Source organism: Coregonus clupeaformis, unplaced genomic scaffold (assembly GCF_020615455.1).
Source record: "Coregonus clupeaformis isolate EN_2021a unplaced genomic scaffold, ASM2061545v1 scaf0278, whole genome shotgun sequence".
Lineage (NCBI taxonomy): Eukaryota > Metazoa > Chordata > Actinopteri > Salmoniformes > Salmonidae > Coregonus > Coregonus clupeaformis.
In genome coordinates this window covers 307,501-325,000 of record NW_025533733.1, presented here as the reverse complement: position 1 = coordinate 325,000, position 17,500 = coordinate 307,501, and the positions used below count along the sequence as shown (strand labels likewise).

The following is a 17,500-nucleotide window of genomic DNA, read 5'->3' as shown; positions in this document are numbered from 1 at the left end:
AGTGACTCCGCTGTCCTGGCGTCGTGAGGGAGCTTGTTCCACCATTGGGGTGCCAGAGCAGCGAACAGTTTTGACTGGGCTGAGCGGGAACTATGCTTCCGCAGAGGAAGGAGAGCCAGCAGGCCAGAGGTGGATGAACGCAATGCCCTCGTTTGGGTGTAGGGACTGATCAGAGCCCGAAGGTACAGAGGTGCCGTTCCCCTCACTGCTCCATAGGCAAGCACCATGGTCTTGTAACGGATGCGAGCTTCAACTGGAAGCCAGTGGAGTGTGCGGAGGAGGGGGGTGACGTGAGAGAACTTGGGAAGGTTGAACACCAGACGGGCTGCGGCATTCTGGATGAGTTGTAGGGGTTTAATGGCACAGGCAGGGAGGCCAGCCAACAGCGAGTTGCAGTAGTCCAGACGGGAGATGACAAGTGCCTGGATTAGGACCTGTGCCGCTTCCTGTGTAAGGCAGGGTCGTACTCTCCGAATGTTGTAGAGCATGAACCTGCAGGAGCGGGTCACCGCCTTGATGTTGGCGGAGAACGACAGGGTGTTGTCTCCTTTTTCTTTCCTTCTTGATTCACCAAACCCCCCCCAAAAAAAACATAGTGCCGCGTTGTCATAGCAACAGCGAGTAAAAAATATCACAAGCTCACTTTTCCCACCAGAAGCTGAAAATAACATGGAGCAGGAAATCGGTCGTTAGAACAAACAAGACGATCAAAATGGATGCTAATTCACACACTAGGCATAAGGGCTGCATCCCAAACGACACCCTATTCCCTATATAGTGCACTGCTTTTGACCAGGGCAGGGGCCGTATGTATCCGAGTAAGAGTGGCTGATCTAGGATCAGTTTTGCATTTTTTACATGGACATGGGGGGACAAACCGGATCCTAGATCAACATTCCTACTCTGACCCTTGATATATACAGCCCCAGAGACCTATGGGGCTCGGTCAAACATAGTACACTACATTCTATAAAGAATAAGGTCCCATATAACAGACCTAATCTAGGCGTGTGTCTGAAATGGCACCCTTCTCCCTATATAGTGCACTACTTTTGACCAGAGCCCTATGGGGAATAGGGGCTGTGTTTCCCTCTGGCCATCTCCCTCCATACTATCTGAGGTCCATAGCCAGATCCCAGTCCTCCCTTCTTCCCTCCCTCGCTCACCCCTCCCTCCATCCCTCTCTCCTAACTAACTAACTAACTAACTAACTAACTAACTAACTAACTAACTAACTATCTGTCTGACCTTCATAGCCAGATCCCAGCCCTCACTCCCTCCTAACTAACTAACTAACTAACTAACTAACTAACTAACAAACTAACTATCTGTCTGACCTTCATAGCCAGATCCCAGCCCTCCCTCCTAAATAACTAAGTGATGTAAAGAGATAATGCTTGTCAGGGTAATGATGGTAATGAACACAACACTCACGCCCCACTAATTAATCTCAACCACAGCTGCTTGTTTTAAATCTGTTAATTCACAGAACACTAATTAACAGTATTGTAGTGCTGGCAGTCTGGCAGTCCGTTTGAACAGCAACTGAACCAACTAGCGCAGGAGCAGGTAGCCCACGTGTAGCTCTAATTAATGGATAGAGACAGAGGAATAACCCTTGCACACAAACTGTTCATCGAATACACCCAGCATAAAAAAGCGAGCTAGGAGAAATGGGGAGGGCAGATTGAAAACAACCATATTCTACCCCTCCTTGTTATCCACTTTGCAAATGAACTGCATACAACCACACAACCACACAACCACACAACCATACAACCACACAACCATACAACCACACAACCATACAACCACACAACCACACAACCTTACAACCACACAACCACACAACCACACAACCACACAACCATACAACCATACAACTGAACAACCATACAACCCTACAACCATACAACCACACAACCCTACAACCTTACAACCACACAACCCTACAACCTTACAACCACACAACCACACAACCATACAACCACACAACCACACAACTGAACAACCAGAAAACCACACAACCATACAACTGAACAACCATACAACCCTACAACCTTACAACCACACAACCACACAACTGAACAACCAGAAAACCACACAACCATACAACCATACAACCATACAACCACACAACCCTACAACCTTACAACCACACAACCACACAACTGAACAACCAGAAAACCACACAACCATACAACCATACAACTGAACAACCACACAACTGAACAACCAGAAAACCACACAACTATACAACCCTACAACTGTTCAACCACATAACCTCACAACCATACAACCCTACAACCACACAACTGAACAACCACACAACTGAACAACCAGAAAACCACACAACCATACAACCACACAACCATGCAACCATTCAACCCATAACCTCACAACCACACAACCGTTCAACCACATAACCTCCCAACCATACAACCATACAACCGTTCAACCACATAACCTCCCAACCATACAACCATACAACCGTTCAACCACATAACCTCACAACCATACAACCTTACAACTGTTCAACCCATAACCTCACAACCATACAACATACAACCGTTCAACCACATAACCTCACAACCATACAACCTTACAACCGATAACCTCACAACCTTACAACCTTTCAACCGATAACCTCACAACCATACAACCTTACAACCGTTCAACCGATAACCTCACAACCATACAACCTTACAACCGTTCAACCCATAACCTCACAACCATACAACCGTTCAAACGATAACCTCACAACTATACAACCTTATAACCGTTCAACCACATAACCTCACAACCGTACAACCCTACAACCACACAACTGAACAACCACACAACTGAACAACCACACAACTGAACAACCAGAAAACAACACAACCATGCAACCATACAACCTTACAACCGTTCAACCCATAACCTCACAACCACACAACCTTACAACCGTTCAACCACATAACCTCACAACCATACAACCTTACAACCGTTCAACCACATAACCTCACAACCATACAACCATTCAACCACATAACCTCACAACCATACAACCGTTCAACCCATAACCTCACAACCATACAACCATTCAACCACATAACCTCACAACCATACAACCGTTCAACCGATAACCTCACAACCTTACAACCTTTCAACCGATAACCTCACAACCATACAACCTTACAACCGTTCAACCCATAACCTCACAACCATACAACCTTACAACCGTTCAACCCATAACCTCACAACCTTACAACCGTTCAACCACATAACCTCAACGGTGTATATTTGTGAAAACAAGATCACAATGCTAAAGGGCCAGATCCCAACAGAGCAATACAGTTTTTTACAATCACTTTCGCACTAATTTCAGTACCTTGACGTCATTTTTCAAAACTCTAGACACAAAACTCACAACCAATTATGAAAATGCACATTTTTCAAAACTCTAACACTTTTTTTCAATTGCTTGGATACAATACACATAAAACTAAGATCATTTGTTCATTTAACAAAAATCACCTGTTCAATATGACACAACTTAACATCAAAGTACTACTATTTCAAAAGGCAATTCACACATTACATTTCAGATGAGTGTCTATTCATTTCATTACAATTAGCCAACTATCAATTGATACAACTGCTCAAAATGATAAGTAACTGTTGCATTACTCTTAATGCATAGTTGTATGGAAACAGACAAACAATAGTTTAGATCATGAAAGTTTCAAGATAACGAGATTCATTGTCACCAATTAGCGTGGAGCATGAACCAATTAGACTACATTATCTATGGATGTAATATTTCATCATCATTCTTTATCAGACACCGTTTCTATGGTCCCATGTACCACCTTTTCAGACTATTTACAGTATTGACAGTAATGCACTGTATGGATGAAGGCCCTTGTGATTGCTTGTCCAATTCTGCCAACTTGTTACTGATGATTGAGTTCACATTATGGAACGAGTATATAAAGAATTGATTGGGATCCACTTGCAACAATATAGCGATACGTACCGTAACATGGAGCCGGCAGGTGATCCAGGTCACAATAGAGGTCAAGCAGTGGTGGGAGGAAGAGCGAGGAAGACGTGTTGGTCAAAGGAATGGCAGGGGACAAGCACCCCTTCTGAGAGGTGGTCGTGGGCCTCGTTTGAGGTGTGGGGGAACGTGGTAGAGGACAAGGCCACGGACCAAGACAGCGGCAGCAACAGCAAAGAGTGTCCAATGAAATCCGAGCAAGCATGGTTTCAGGCCCATGCACAATTTACCACCCTGTATTTACCCCCATACTCTCCTTTCCTTAACCCGATTGAGGAATTTTTCTACACATAGAGATGGAAGGTTTATGATAGGCGCCCTCATGAACAAGTCACTCTTCTCCAGGCCATGGATGACGCATGCAATGACATCACGGCAGACCAGTGTCAGGCCTGGATTCGCCATGCCCGAAGGTTTTTTCCAAGATGTTTGGCTAATGAAAACATCCATTGTGATGTAGATGAGAACCTGTGGCCAAAAATCCACAAGACAGAGTTGATGAAAATGTAGAAGTACAGTAATCACTCCTATGTTTTTCTTTTTACAGTACAAGCAAGTTGAAGAACACTGCATTTGATGTTTTACAGTACTGTATTGTTTTTCATCAATATATTTCAGATTTTGTTCAATGATTCCACTGTGTCTGTAGTATTCTCTCTACTACTGCAGTACTTTTACAGGGATGTATTTACATGTAGTACCATAATAAAACATGTATCACCTATTTTGTACTACAATATTTCATGATTGTACGAACAATGACACTGTGAAACTATCGGTTGCTTGTGTGTGGGTGATCTAAATTAACGTTTCATTGGTATTTCACAATAAATTAGTTTTTTGAACCAATGATTGTGCAAGTGCAAGATTTATTTAAAGATATGAATGCACAATGCAATGTTTTGAACATTGGACAGCCTGTGTTACAAGTGATGACCGTTTTGAGTTTTGTGTCTAGAGTTTTGAAAAATGATGTCAAGGTTCTGAAATTAGTGCCAAAGTGATTGTAGAAAACTGTAAGATGACAGAGGAGCGGAGGGAGGAAGGAGGAGGAGGAGCGGAGGAAAGGAGGAGGAGGATGAGAAGGAGGGAGGAGAGGAGGAGCGAAGGAGGAAGAGGAGAGTAGGGAGGAGAGGAGAGGAGAGAAGGGAGGAGAGAAGAGGAGGAGAGTAGGGAGGAGAGGAGAGGAGAGGAGAAGTACCAGAAATTGGTCATCATAATATCACATTTGAGCCACATTTCCATTTACACTGACACCAGTGAGTCAGGAGGGAGGACAGAGATGAGGGACGACACGGCCAGATAGGGAGCACACACACACACACACACACACACACACAAAGCACAGAGCACAGAGCACGGTCTCTCCCCTGACTCCCCCTGAGCCTTTAGCCCCATGTTCTAATGTCATGGAGACCCGGCTGGTTTGGCCACCTGGACACTGGCTCACTGTGTGTGTGTCTGTGTGTGTGCTCTGTGTGTGTGTGTCTGTGTGTGTGCTCTGTGTGTGTGTGTGTCTGTGTGTGTGCTCTGTGTGTGTGTGTCTGTGTGTGTGCTCTGTGTGTGTGTGTGTGTGTGTCTGTGTGTGTGCTCTGTGTGTGTGTGCTCTGTGTGTGTGTGTGTGTCTGTGTGTGTGCTCTGTATGTGTGTGTCTGTGTGTGTGTGTCTGTGTGTGTGCTCTGTGTGTGTGTGTCTGTGTGTGTGCTCTGTGTGTGTGTGTGTCTGTGTGTGTGCTCTGTGTGTGTGTGTGTGTCTGTGTGTGTGCTCTGTGTGTGTGTGCTCTGTGTGTGTGTGTCTGTGTGTGTGCGCTCGTAACAGACGTCACACAGCTGTACAGCTTCCTCCTAATTCGTCTCAAACCGAGGCAACCTAACCAGGACCTCTGCCTTGCGAGCCCATGACCACCCTCCAGTCTTACCAGCGGCACCACGTGAAAAGCTAGCTATTCAGCGGTGCAAGTGTGGACACTTCTTGCTGAGTGAGTTTCACACATCCCCGCATGCTACACCATGTGTTACGACCCGGCTGGCAGAGTGGTGCGACCCGGCTGGCAGGGTGGTGTGACCCGGCTGGCAGAGTGGTGCGACCCGGCTGGCAGAGTGGTGCGACCCGGCTGGCAGGGTGGTGTGACCCGGCTGGCAGAGCGGTGCGACCCGGCTGGCAGGGTGGTGCGACCCGGCTTGCAGGGCTGCCCGAATGCAGGCTGGCAGAGTGGTGCGACCCGGCTGGCAGAGTGGTGCGACCCGGCTGGCAGAGTGGTGCGACCCGGCTGGCAGAGTGGTGCGACCCGGCTGGCAGAGTGGTGCGACCCGGCTGGCAGAGTGGTGCGACCCGGCTGGCAGAGCGGTGCGACCCGGCTGGCAGAGCGGTGCGACCCGGCTGGCAGAGCGGTGCGACCCGGCTGGCAGGGTGATGCGACCCGGCTGGCAGGGCTGCCCGGACGCAGGCTGGCCAACCTACAGGCTTGCATCGCCCCACAACACAGCTGACCACAACACAGCTGACCTTTGAAGCTTCTCTAAAAGGCCACCTGTGTGTGTGTGTGTATCCTAATTTGATGTGCGCACACACACACACACACAAACACACACACACAGATACAAACATCCACTGACACAAATTAGGATACACACACACACTCACACACCATCCAACCCACCCCCACCCCACCACATACACTCACACACCATCCAACCCACCCCCACCACACCACATACACTCACACACCATCCATCCCACCCCCACCACACCACATACACTCACACACACACACAGCTGAATAAAAAGTACCACTACAGCTTCAATCAGGCCTGACTAAAAGAGAGTTCTTTCTGCACCGGAGGCGTTTGTTCCTGTTCTAATTAGGGGACATGCCATGTATACAGCTGTGTGGAGCCAGACCCTCTTCTCTCACCAGTCTGATGACTGTGTGTGTGTGTGTATTTGTGTTTATGTGTATGTGAGTGTGTGTGTTTGTGTGTGTGTGTGTGTATTTGTGTGAGTGAGTGTGTGTGTGTGTGTGTGTGTGTGTGTATGTATTTGTGTGTGTGTGTGTGTGTGTGTGTGTGTGTGTGTTATTTGTGTGTGTGTGTTTGTTTGTGTGTGTGTGTGTGTGTTTGTGTGTGTGTGTTTGTGTGTGTGTGTTGGTGTGTGTTTGTGTGTTTGTGTGAGTGTGTGTGTGTTTGTGTGTTTGTGTGTGTGTTAACAGCTATGTAAAGCTGAGACCCTGTCACCGATCTTCCAGCACTAAGGGGTCTGGGTGAGTGAGCAGCACCAGGGAGGTGTTACTGCCGGGATAGAACAAAAATGTGCACCAACACTTTGGTTTGATTCCCCAGGACCCTGACTGGACCCTGACTGGACCCTGACTGGACCCTGACTGGAAACAATGGACCAACACTTTAGTTTGGCCCCAGGACCCTGATAGGAAACAATGGTTTAGTTTGGCCCTAGGACCCTGACTGGAAACAATGGTTTAGTTTGGACCCAGGACCCTGATAGGAAACAATGGTTTAGTTTGGACCCAAGACCCTGATAGGAAACAATGGTTTAGTTTGGCCCCAGGACCCTGATAGGAAACAATGGATTAGTTTGGCCCCCAGGGATGTTTGTCAGCGGCAGGGACTGGGAGACTAGTCAGGATCGAGGGAACGATTAACGGAGCAAAGTACAGAGAGATCCTTGATGAAAAACTGCTCCAGAGTGCTCAGGACCTCAGACTGGGGCAAAGGTTCACCTTCCAACAGGACAACGACCCTAAGCACACAGCCAAGACAATGCAGGAGTGGCTTCGGGACAAGTCTCTGAATGTCCTTGAGTGGCCCAGCCAGATCCCGGACTTGAACCCGATCGAACATCTCTGGAGAGACCCGAAAATAGCTGTGCAGCAACTTTCCCCATCCAACCTGACAGAGCTTGAGAGGATCTGCACAGAAGAATGGGAGAAACTCCCCAAATACAGGTGTGCCAAGCTTGTAGCGTCATACCCAAGAAGACTCAAGGCTGTAATCGCTGCCAAAGGTGCTTCAACAAAGTACTGAGTAAACATTTCTAAAAACCTTTTTGCTTTGTCATTATGGGGTATTGTGTGTAGATTGATGAGGGGAAAAAAACGATTTAATCAATTTTAGAATAAGGCTGTAACGTACCATAATGTGGAACATTTCAAGGGGTCTGAATACTTTCAGAATGCACTGTATGAGACAACATGGCCACGTTCATATAAAGTGACATCGTTTACGTTGTTACCTAGCAACCCACTACCACTATTACTTTTGCAACTACTAGTCTTAGCACCTGTAACTCACCATGGATGATTTTAAAGTTACTTTTGATTTGTTTTATCCACTAACGTTTGAAGAATGGTGCCAACAAGAAGAAGAGGAGGAGGAGGAGGATATTAAAGACATGAAACAAAGAAGAAGAGCAAGTGGACCATCAACCTGGGCCTAAGTGTTAATGTTAGACATGCAGAAATCAGTACCGCTGATATAGACCACATAGAAACGGAGAGAAATGAAAAAGCTAGCTACATCAAGACAAACCTCTGTATCACAATTGGTAGAGCACGGCGCTTGTAACGCCAGGGTAGTGGGTTCGATCCCCGGGACCACCCATACGTAAAAATGTATGCACGCATGACTGTAAGTCGCTTTGGATAAAAGCGTCTGCTAAATGGCATATTATTATTATTATATTATAAACCAACTGGGCAGTAAAGTGCTTTCTGGAATGGCTGTCAGAAAACGGGATAAACATCGATCTGGCAACTGTTTCAAAACAGGATATGGGTAATATTCTCCAGAGTTTCTACCCCACCTACTGAATAAGGCATGGTTTGATTTGCAGTTGCACTTTGGCCGAAGAGGCAAATGAAGGAAATGGCAAGCTGAAGCCAGACTCATTCATAATAAAAGAAGAGAAAAATGATGAAAGAAAGAACCACAAAAATCCACTGGAAAGAAGACAGAGAGAATCATTGTCACGAATTCCGCCGAGGCTGCTCCTCCTCCTTGTTCGGGCAGGCTTCGGCGTTCGTCGTCCCCGGAGTACTAGCTGCTACCGTTTGATGTTCTCTATGTTTGTTTGGTTTTGTCTGGTTGGTGCACCTGTTTCATATCATGTATTGATTATGTCACCTATAAGTTTCCTTTGGTTTTGTTTGTAGTTGTGTGTTGTTGTACGCCTGTCCGTTGGTGTAGGGTTATTGTTTTCCTGTTGTTCGTGCTTTACGCACTTTACGCACAGTTTGCGTAATCGCTCGCCTCCTGTTTGTTGAGGCCTGTTGTTTTTGTATTATTGCCTCTGTGACTATTAAAAGTCGGATCGACTAAGCTTCTGTGTCCTGTGCCTGACTCCAACACCGCATCCACATCAGCCCCTGACAGAACAACACACCATACAATGGAGTCAGCAGGAGCAGCGGCGGCGACCGAGTCGCTGGAGGATCGGGTCAGCTGCCAGGACGCCAGGATCCAGCAACTCGGCTCCGCCATGCAGGAGGTGATGAACACCCTGCGCCGATGGGAAAGGGGAGGCGTGCCCACACCTCTGGTCTGGCCAGTGTGTTGGGCGATGTTTAGGTGTTTCCGTTGGGGCGACCACGGTGGAGAGTCCGAACTAAGTGCCCGCAATGCACATTCCCCCTGAGTATGAGGATTTGGCACTCGTGTTCAGCAAGACGAGGGCGACGCAATTGCCACCTCATAGGCAGGGAGATTGTGCGATAAACCTCCAGACAGGTGCGGCACTTCCGCGGAGCCATGTGTATCCTCTGTCTCAAGAGGAGACGGCGGCTATGGAGACATACATAGCTGAGTCCCTGAGACAGGGATACATACGGCCCTCCACTTCCCCTGCGTCCTCAAGTTTCTTTTTGTGAAGAAGAAGGATGGAGGTTTGCGTCCGTGTATTGATTATCGTAGTCTCAATCAGATCACTGTGAAATACAGTTACCCTCTTCCTCTGATTGCGAGTATGACTGAATCATTACGCGGAGCGCGGTTCTTCACAAAACTGGATCTCAGGAGCGCTTATAACTTGGTGCGCATTAGGGAGGGAGATGAATGGAAGACGGCATTTAGTACCACCTCAGGTCATTATGAGTATCTTGTCATGCCATACGGGTTAATGAATGCTCCTTCAGTCTTCCAATCATTTGTGGACGAGATCTTCCGGGACCTGCATGGGCAGGGAGTGGTAGTGTACATTGACGACATCCTAGTGTACTCTGCTACACGAGCCGAGCATGTAGCCCTGGTGCGCCGAGTGTTGGGTAGGCTGTTGGAGCATGACTTGTATGTCAAGGCAGAGAAATGTCTGTTTTTCCAGGAGTCCATCTCCTTCTTGGGTCATCGGTTGTCCGCGTCAGGGGTGAAGATGGAGATTGACCGGGTGTCAGCCGTGCGTAACTGGCAAACCCCAACCACTGTTAAAGAGGTGCAGCAGTTTTTGGGTTTTGCCAATTACTACCGGAGGTTTATCCGGGGTTTTGGACAGGTAGCAGCTCCCATTACTTCCCTGCTGAAGGGGGGCCCGGTGTGTTTGCAGTGGTCGGCTGAAGCGGACAGGGCGTTTTGTAAACTAAAGGACCTGTTCACTTCGGCTCCGGTGCTGGCGCACCCGGACCCCGCTTTAGCGTTCCAGGTAGAGGTGGACGCGTCAGAGGCCGGTATTGGGGCAGTACTGTCGCAACGCTCCGGCACGCCTCCTAAGCTCCGTCCCTGCGCTTTTTATTCTAAAAAGCTCAGCCCGGCGGAGCGTAATTATGACGTAGGGGACAGGGAGCTGTTAGTCGTGGTTCAAGCCCTAAAGGTGTGGAGGCATTGGCTTGAGGGGGCTCAACACCCTTTTCTCATTCTGACTGACCATCGTAACCTGGAGTACATCCGGGCAGCTAGGAGATTGAACCCTAGTCAGGCTAGGTGGAACATGTTCCTGACCCGGTTCGTTTTTAAGATCACTTACATCCCAGGGTCCCAGAACGGTAAGGCAGACGCCCTGTCCCGGCGGTATGACACAGAGGAGAGGTCCATTGAGCCCACTCCCATACTGCCGGAGTCTTGTCTGGTGGCACCGGTGGTATGGGAGGTCGATGCGGAAATTGAGCGGGCGTTACACACCGACCCTACTCCCCCAGAGTGTCCAGTGGGTCGGACGTACGTGCCGCTCGAGGTCCGTGATCGGCTTATTTCTTGGGCTCATACATCACCCTCCTCTGGACATCCAGGTATTGGCCGGACAGTGCACTGCCTTAGTGTTAAGTACTGGTGGCCAACATTGGCTAGGGACGTGAGGGTTTATGTCTCCTCCTGCTCAGTGTGCGCTCAGTGTAAGGCGCCTAGACACCTGCCCAGGGGGAAGTTACAACCCCTGCCCGTTCCACAACGGCCGTGGTCTCACCTCTCGGTGGACTTTGTCACAGACCTTCCCCCCTCTCAGGGGAATACCACTATTCTGGTTGTTGTGGATCGGTTAGGCTTTGTTCACCCACGTCTTCCGGCACTACGGGGTTCCCGAGGATATAGTGTCTGATCGGGGTCCCCAATTCACCTCTAGAGTCTGGAGGGCATTCATGGAACGCTTGGGGGTCTCGGTTAGCCTTACCTCAGGTTATCACCCTGAGAGTAATGGGCAGGTGGAGAGAGTGAACCAGGATGTGGGTAGTGGCCAGGGCCGGCCGGAGGAGTGGTCGGGGTATATCCCCTGGGCAGAGATGGCTCAGAACTCTCTCCGCCACTCCTCTACTAACCTGACCCCTTTTCAGTGCGTGTTAGGTTATCAGCCGGTTCTGGCACCATGGCATCAGAGCCAGATCGAGGCTCCTGCGGTGGATGAGTGGTTTCGGCGCTCGGAGGAGACGTGGAACGCTGCACACGTACATCTGCAGCGGGCCATCTGCAGGCAGAAGGCGAGCGCCGATCTCCACCGCAGTGAGGGTCCAGTCTACGCCCCTGGAGATCGAGTCTGGCTCTCGACTCGAAACCTGCCCCTTCGCCCTGCCCTGCTTGGCCGGCGGTTTGTGGGGCCATTTAAAGAGCTGAGGAGATTGAATGAGGTGTGTTACAAGTTGCAACTGCCTAATGCCTATCACATTAACCCCTCGTTCCATGTGTCTCTCCTCAGGCCGGTGGTAGCTGGTCCACTCCAGGAGAGTGAGATAAGAGAGACCCCTCCGCCTCCCACTGGACATCGAGGGGGCTCCGGCGTACTCAGTCCGATCCATCGTGGATTCGAGACGTCGGATGGGGGGTCTACAATATCTCGTGGAGTGGGAGGGGTATGGTCCGGAGGAACGGTGCTGGGTGCCTAGGAGGGACATTTTAGATCCATCCCTCCTGACTGAGTTCCACCGTAGTCATCCTACGCGCCCTGCTCCACGTCCTTCTGGCCGTCCCCGAGGCCGGGGTCGGCGCACGGCTGGAGCCGCACGTCAAGGGGGGGGGGTACTGTCACGAATTCCGCCGAGGCTGCTCCTCCTCCTTGTTCGGGCAGGCTTCGGCGTTCGTCGTCCCCGGAGTACTAGCTGCTACCGTTTGATGTTCTCTATGTTTGTTTGGTTTTGTCTGGTTGATGCACCTGTTTCATATCATGTATTGATTATGTCACCTATAAGTTTCCTTTGGTTTTGTTTGTAGTTGTGTGTTGTTGTACGCCTGTCCGTTGGTGTAGGTTTATTGTTTTCCTGTTGTTCGTGCTTTACGCACTTTACGCACAGTTTGCGTAATCGCTCGCCTCCTGTTTGTTGAGGCCCGTTGTTTTTGTATTATTGCCTCTGTGACTATTAAAAGTCGGATCGACTAAGCTTCTGTGTCCTGCGCCTGACTCCAACACCGCATCCACATCAGCCCCTGACAATCATTATGGCTGCATGTATGAAATTCCTATTCCAAATACAACTTTCTGGATAACCCTAACCCTTTCAATTAGAAAATGTGGAATAGGTTTTGGAATTTGGTTTGCTTTATGAATCGACTGGAATTTAAATGGAATTGACCCCAACCCTGGACGCAACTTCAGTCTTCAAGACTGGAGATCTGAGAAGAAGAAAGACAGAGGAGCAACCAACAACCTGGCTGTTTGAAGCTATATGCACTATAGAGAGAATAGGGTGCCATTTGGTACACAACCTCAGTCACTAAGATATGCAATCCTGAGAAGGAATAGGGTGCCATTTAGTCTCCAAGAAGAGATGTTGAGAAGAAGAGACAGAGAGGAGAGGAACTCTAGAAGAGACAGAGGAGAGGACCTCTAGAAGAGACAGAGAGGAGAGGAACTCTAGAAGAGACAGAGGAGAGGAACTCTAGAAGAGACAGAGGAGAGGAACTCTAGAAGAGACAGAGGAGAGGAACTCTAGAAGAGACAGAGGAGAGGAACTCTAGAAGAGACAGAGAGGAGAGGAACTCTAGAAGAGACAGAGAGGAGAGGAACTCTAGAAGAGACAGAGAGGAGAGGAACTCTAGAAGAGACAGAGGAGAGGAACTCTAGAAGAGACAGAGAGGAGAGGAACTATAGAAGAGACAGAGGATAGGAACTCTAGAAGAGACAGAGGAGAGGAACTCTAGAAGAGACAGAGAGGAGAGGAACTCTAGAAGAGACAGAGAGGAGAGGAACTCTAGAAGAGACAGAGAGGAGAGGAACTCTAGAAGAGACAGAGAGGAGAGGTACTCTAGAAGAGACAGAGGAGGGGTACTCTAGAAGAGACAGAGAGGAGAGGAACTCTAGAAGAGACAGAGAGGAGAGGAACTCTAGAAGAGACAGAGGAGAGGCACTATAGAAGAGACAGAGAGGAGAGGAACTCTAGAAGAGACAGAGAGGAGAGGAACTCTAGAAGAGACAGAGAGGAGGGGAACTCTAGAAGAGACAGAGAGGAGAGGAACTCTAGAAGAGACAGAGAGGAGAGGAACTCTAGAAGAGACAGAGAGGAGAGGAACTCTAGAAGAGACAGAGGAGGGGTACTCTAGAAGAGACAGAGAGGAGAGGAACTCTAGAAGAGACAGAGAGGAGAGGAACTCTAGAAGAGACAGAGGAGAGGAACTCTAGAAGATACAGAGAGGAGAGGAACTCTAGAAGAGACAGAGGAGAGGACCTCTAGAAGAGACAGAGAGGAGAGGAACTCTAGAAGAGACAGAGAGGAGAGGAACTCTAGAAGAGACAGAGGAGAGGTACTCTAGAAGAGACAGAGAGGAGAGGAACTCTAGAAGAGACAGAGAAGAGAGGAACTCTAGAAGAGACAGAGGAGAGGAACTCTAGAAGAGACAGAGGAGAGGCACTCTAGAAGAGACAGAGAGGAGAGGAACTCTAGAAGAGACAGAGAGGAGAGGAACTCTAGAAGAGACAGAGAGGAGAGGAACTCTAGAAGAGACAGAGAGGAGAGAAACTCTAGAAGAGACAGAGGAGAGGCACTATAGAAGAGACAGAGAGGAGAGGAACTCTAGAAGAGACAGAGAGGAGAGGAACTCTAGAAGAGACAGAGAGGAGAGGAACTCTAGAAGAGACAGAGAGGAGAGGAACTCTAGAAGAGACAGAGAGGAGAGGAACTCTAGAAGAGACAGAGAGGAGAGGAACTCCAGTACCACCAACCTGTCTGCTGTTAGAAGGAAGGTTGGTTGTTACATAACCATGAGAGGAGGATTCACATTCAGAAGGTAATAATGACTAAGTGTGGGACGATGGAGAGAGAGAGAGAGAGAGAGAGAGAGAGAGAGAGAGAGAGAGAGAGAGAGAGAGAGAGAGAGAGAGAGAGAGAGAGAGACAGAGACAGAGACAGAGACAGAGACAGAGACAGAGACAGAGAGAGAGAGAGAGAGAGAGAGAGAGAGAGAGAGAGAGAGAGAGAGAGAGAGAGAGAGAGAGAGAGAGAGAGAGAGAGAGAGAGAGGAATGGAGATTGGAGAGAGGGAGAGAGCGAGAGAAAGAGAGTGGGAGGGAGGGAGAGAGAGAGATAATATGTTTGGCAGTTTTCATTTCATCTAAATGCGTTGGCTGTGCAGCCGTTTTGGAGGAGAGGAGAGGAGAGGAGAGGAGAGGAGAGGAGAGGAGAGGAGAGGAGAGGAGAGGAGAGGAGAGGAGAGGAGAGGAGAGGAGAGGAGAGGAGAGGAGAGGAGAGGAGAGGAGAGGGATAGAGTAGGGCCATGCTTATCCTCCTGCCCTGCAAGCCAATTCTCTCTCCTCCGTGAAACTAAACGAAATGAATGTTCTCATAGCTCAGGGAGTTGGCATGACATCAGTCCTCATCCTCTCTCTCTCTCTCTCTCTCTCTCTCTCTCTCTCTCTCTCTCTCTCTCTCTCTCTCTCTCTCTCTCTCTCTGTCTCTGTCTCTCTCTCTCTCTGTCTCTCCATTCACCGTTCTGTTCTGTTCGTTCTTTCATGCACAGTTTTGTTACACACTGAGTGGCTGGCTGTATGAAGCACAGATGAATGCATGTAGATGTGGATTCTGAGTTTTGAAGTAACATCACCCTTTAGAGAGATAAAGGTAGATTACATAGAAATCCAGGCCAGAGACAGAGAGGACACAGCCAGGCAGCCTGGTATTTAAGAAGAAGGGGAAGAAGGAGGGAGGGAGGGAGGGAGGAGGAGAGAAGGGAGGGGAGTAGTGGTTGACATCCCAGAGGACCCCCACAGCCCTTTCATCCTAGCTGCATCCTCTTTAACCAAAACGAACTTCCACATCCCTTCCTCACGGGAAGTACTATGGTAATTCAGCTGATGATGCTTTTATCCAGGCCGACCTATAGCATTATAGCAAGCTCAGTGATTCAGTACACATGGTCCACACAGGAATCAAACCTCACACCAACACACAACTCACTGTGTTTCCAGCATCAAAGCCCTAACCAACCAAGCCATCTAACCAACTAACATAATGCACTGTCTTACCACACAAGTCTTATCTGGGCAAAATGTACACTCAGATAAATTAAATTAAATATTTGCAAAAAAACATGCCAAATGCAACAACGGATCAAATATGAATTCAGTTGCGTAAAGAGAACAGAACAGCCTCTGTCCCCTCCAAGCCTCCTCCAGAGCAAACCATTGATACAGTGTTACATAAGATGCCTATTTCTTATCCAGAGCACAGAGAGAGAAGAGAGAAAGAGAGAGATCCTCTTCATACCATCTCTGTGCACCTAATGGTTTTATACAGCATGGAGACAGAGGCTGTGTGTCACAAATGACACCCTATTCCCTATATTGTACACTACTTTTGACCAGGGTCCATAGGACTCTGGTCAAAAGTAGTACACTATATTTGGAATAAAAAAGTAGTGCACTACAAATGGAAAAGGGTGCCATTTGGGACTCATTCATAACATTGTGTAGTGGAGCTCGATTAAATACCCTGGTAAATACCATTGTATGTCCAGACATATATTATTAACCAAATATTTATGTAATGATCTGACAAGGGAAGGGGGATAATGTACGTAGCTGATGATGCGCTCCCCCTCGCGCTTCAAAGTGAAGTGAAGCTCGAGCTAGATACCTCTCCCAAAGGAGCGCGCGGCGCAATCACGTTGAAGATCATTTTGTATTATGAGAGAAAATTGGAATTGGGAATTCGCTCTGTTTTTCCCTTAATCGTCTTGATTTGGCGTTATAACGCGCCTCTGTCAAACAAAATGATAGCAGTCAATGGCTTGATACAAGAAACAGAAAGAGAAGACGCCACAGCATCAGCCTTGATTGTGCTCGCAAGGATGTCCGTACAAGTGCGCCAGTGAGCGTGTGTTTTGAATTCAAATGGGAACCAACACACACCAACCATCCATGGCCGAAAAAAAATCAAAATGCAGAGCCTGAGACGGAGCTCAAGCCCACTGAATGATAGAACACTATTCAACACGAGAATCGATTCCTTTATAGAATCAAACTATCATCAGACTCCCCCACGTCATTACCATAATTCACCATAATGCAGAACGTGACGTGCATTAAGTTCCCTGTCAAACATGGATGACAATGCGTTATAGGTTTGTCTATACGAATATACTCAGCCAGGCATACTGAGAATAATAAGGATTGACGTACCATATTGACTTCAGACACCATGTCTATGCTGGCTATGTCTATGTTCATCCCCACTGCCACCGGCGCACCTGTGCAGCGAAGAAAAGCAAGTTATTAAAGGAGAACGGGATTATTTCTGTCCCTATTGGAAATAAGAATTTGGTGACCGTTATTCTACCAGTAGGTTGCTGTCAATGATAGATCACCATGTTCTCTCATCATCAATGTAAATAATACATGTTTTATGCAGTCTTAATGATCATCATCGTCAATTAAAATGACTATAATCATCAGCATCATTATTTGGAACTCCCTTGATGATTTTCGTTTCAGACAGAATGATAGGCAACCAGAAGTTCCATGGGCTACCCGCTGCGAATAGAATCGATCATCAAGTTAGAGACCCGTCTTCTCCATACAGAATAGGCTAGCATGTCTTATT

At 48.1% G+C, this 17,500-nt stretch overlaps 1 protein-coding gene across 2 annotated transcripts in view; it reads right to left on the bottom strand.

Moving 5' to 3' along the window:
• LOC121530948 (gamma-aminobutyric acid receptor subunit beta-2-like) overlaps positions 1-17,500 on the bottom strand; it is a 71,075-nt gene that overhangs the window by 52,886 nt on the left and 689 nt on the right. For both annotated transcript variants that reach the window (XM_041836359.2, XM_041836350.2), the window contains exon 3: positions 17,080-17,147. In XM_041836359.2, coding sequence (XP_041692293.1) covers positions 17,080-17,147 — 68 coding nt within the window. The remainder of the gene's footprint in view (positions 1-17,079; positions 17,148-17,500) is intronic.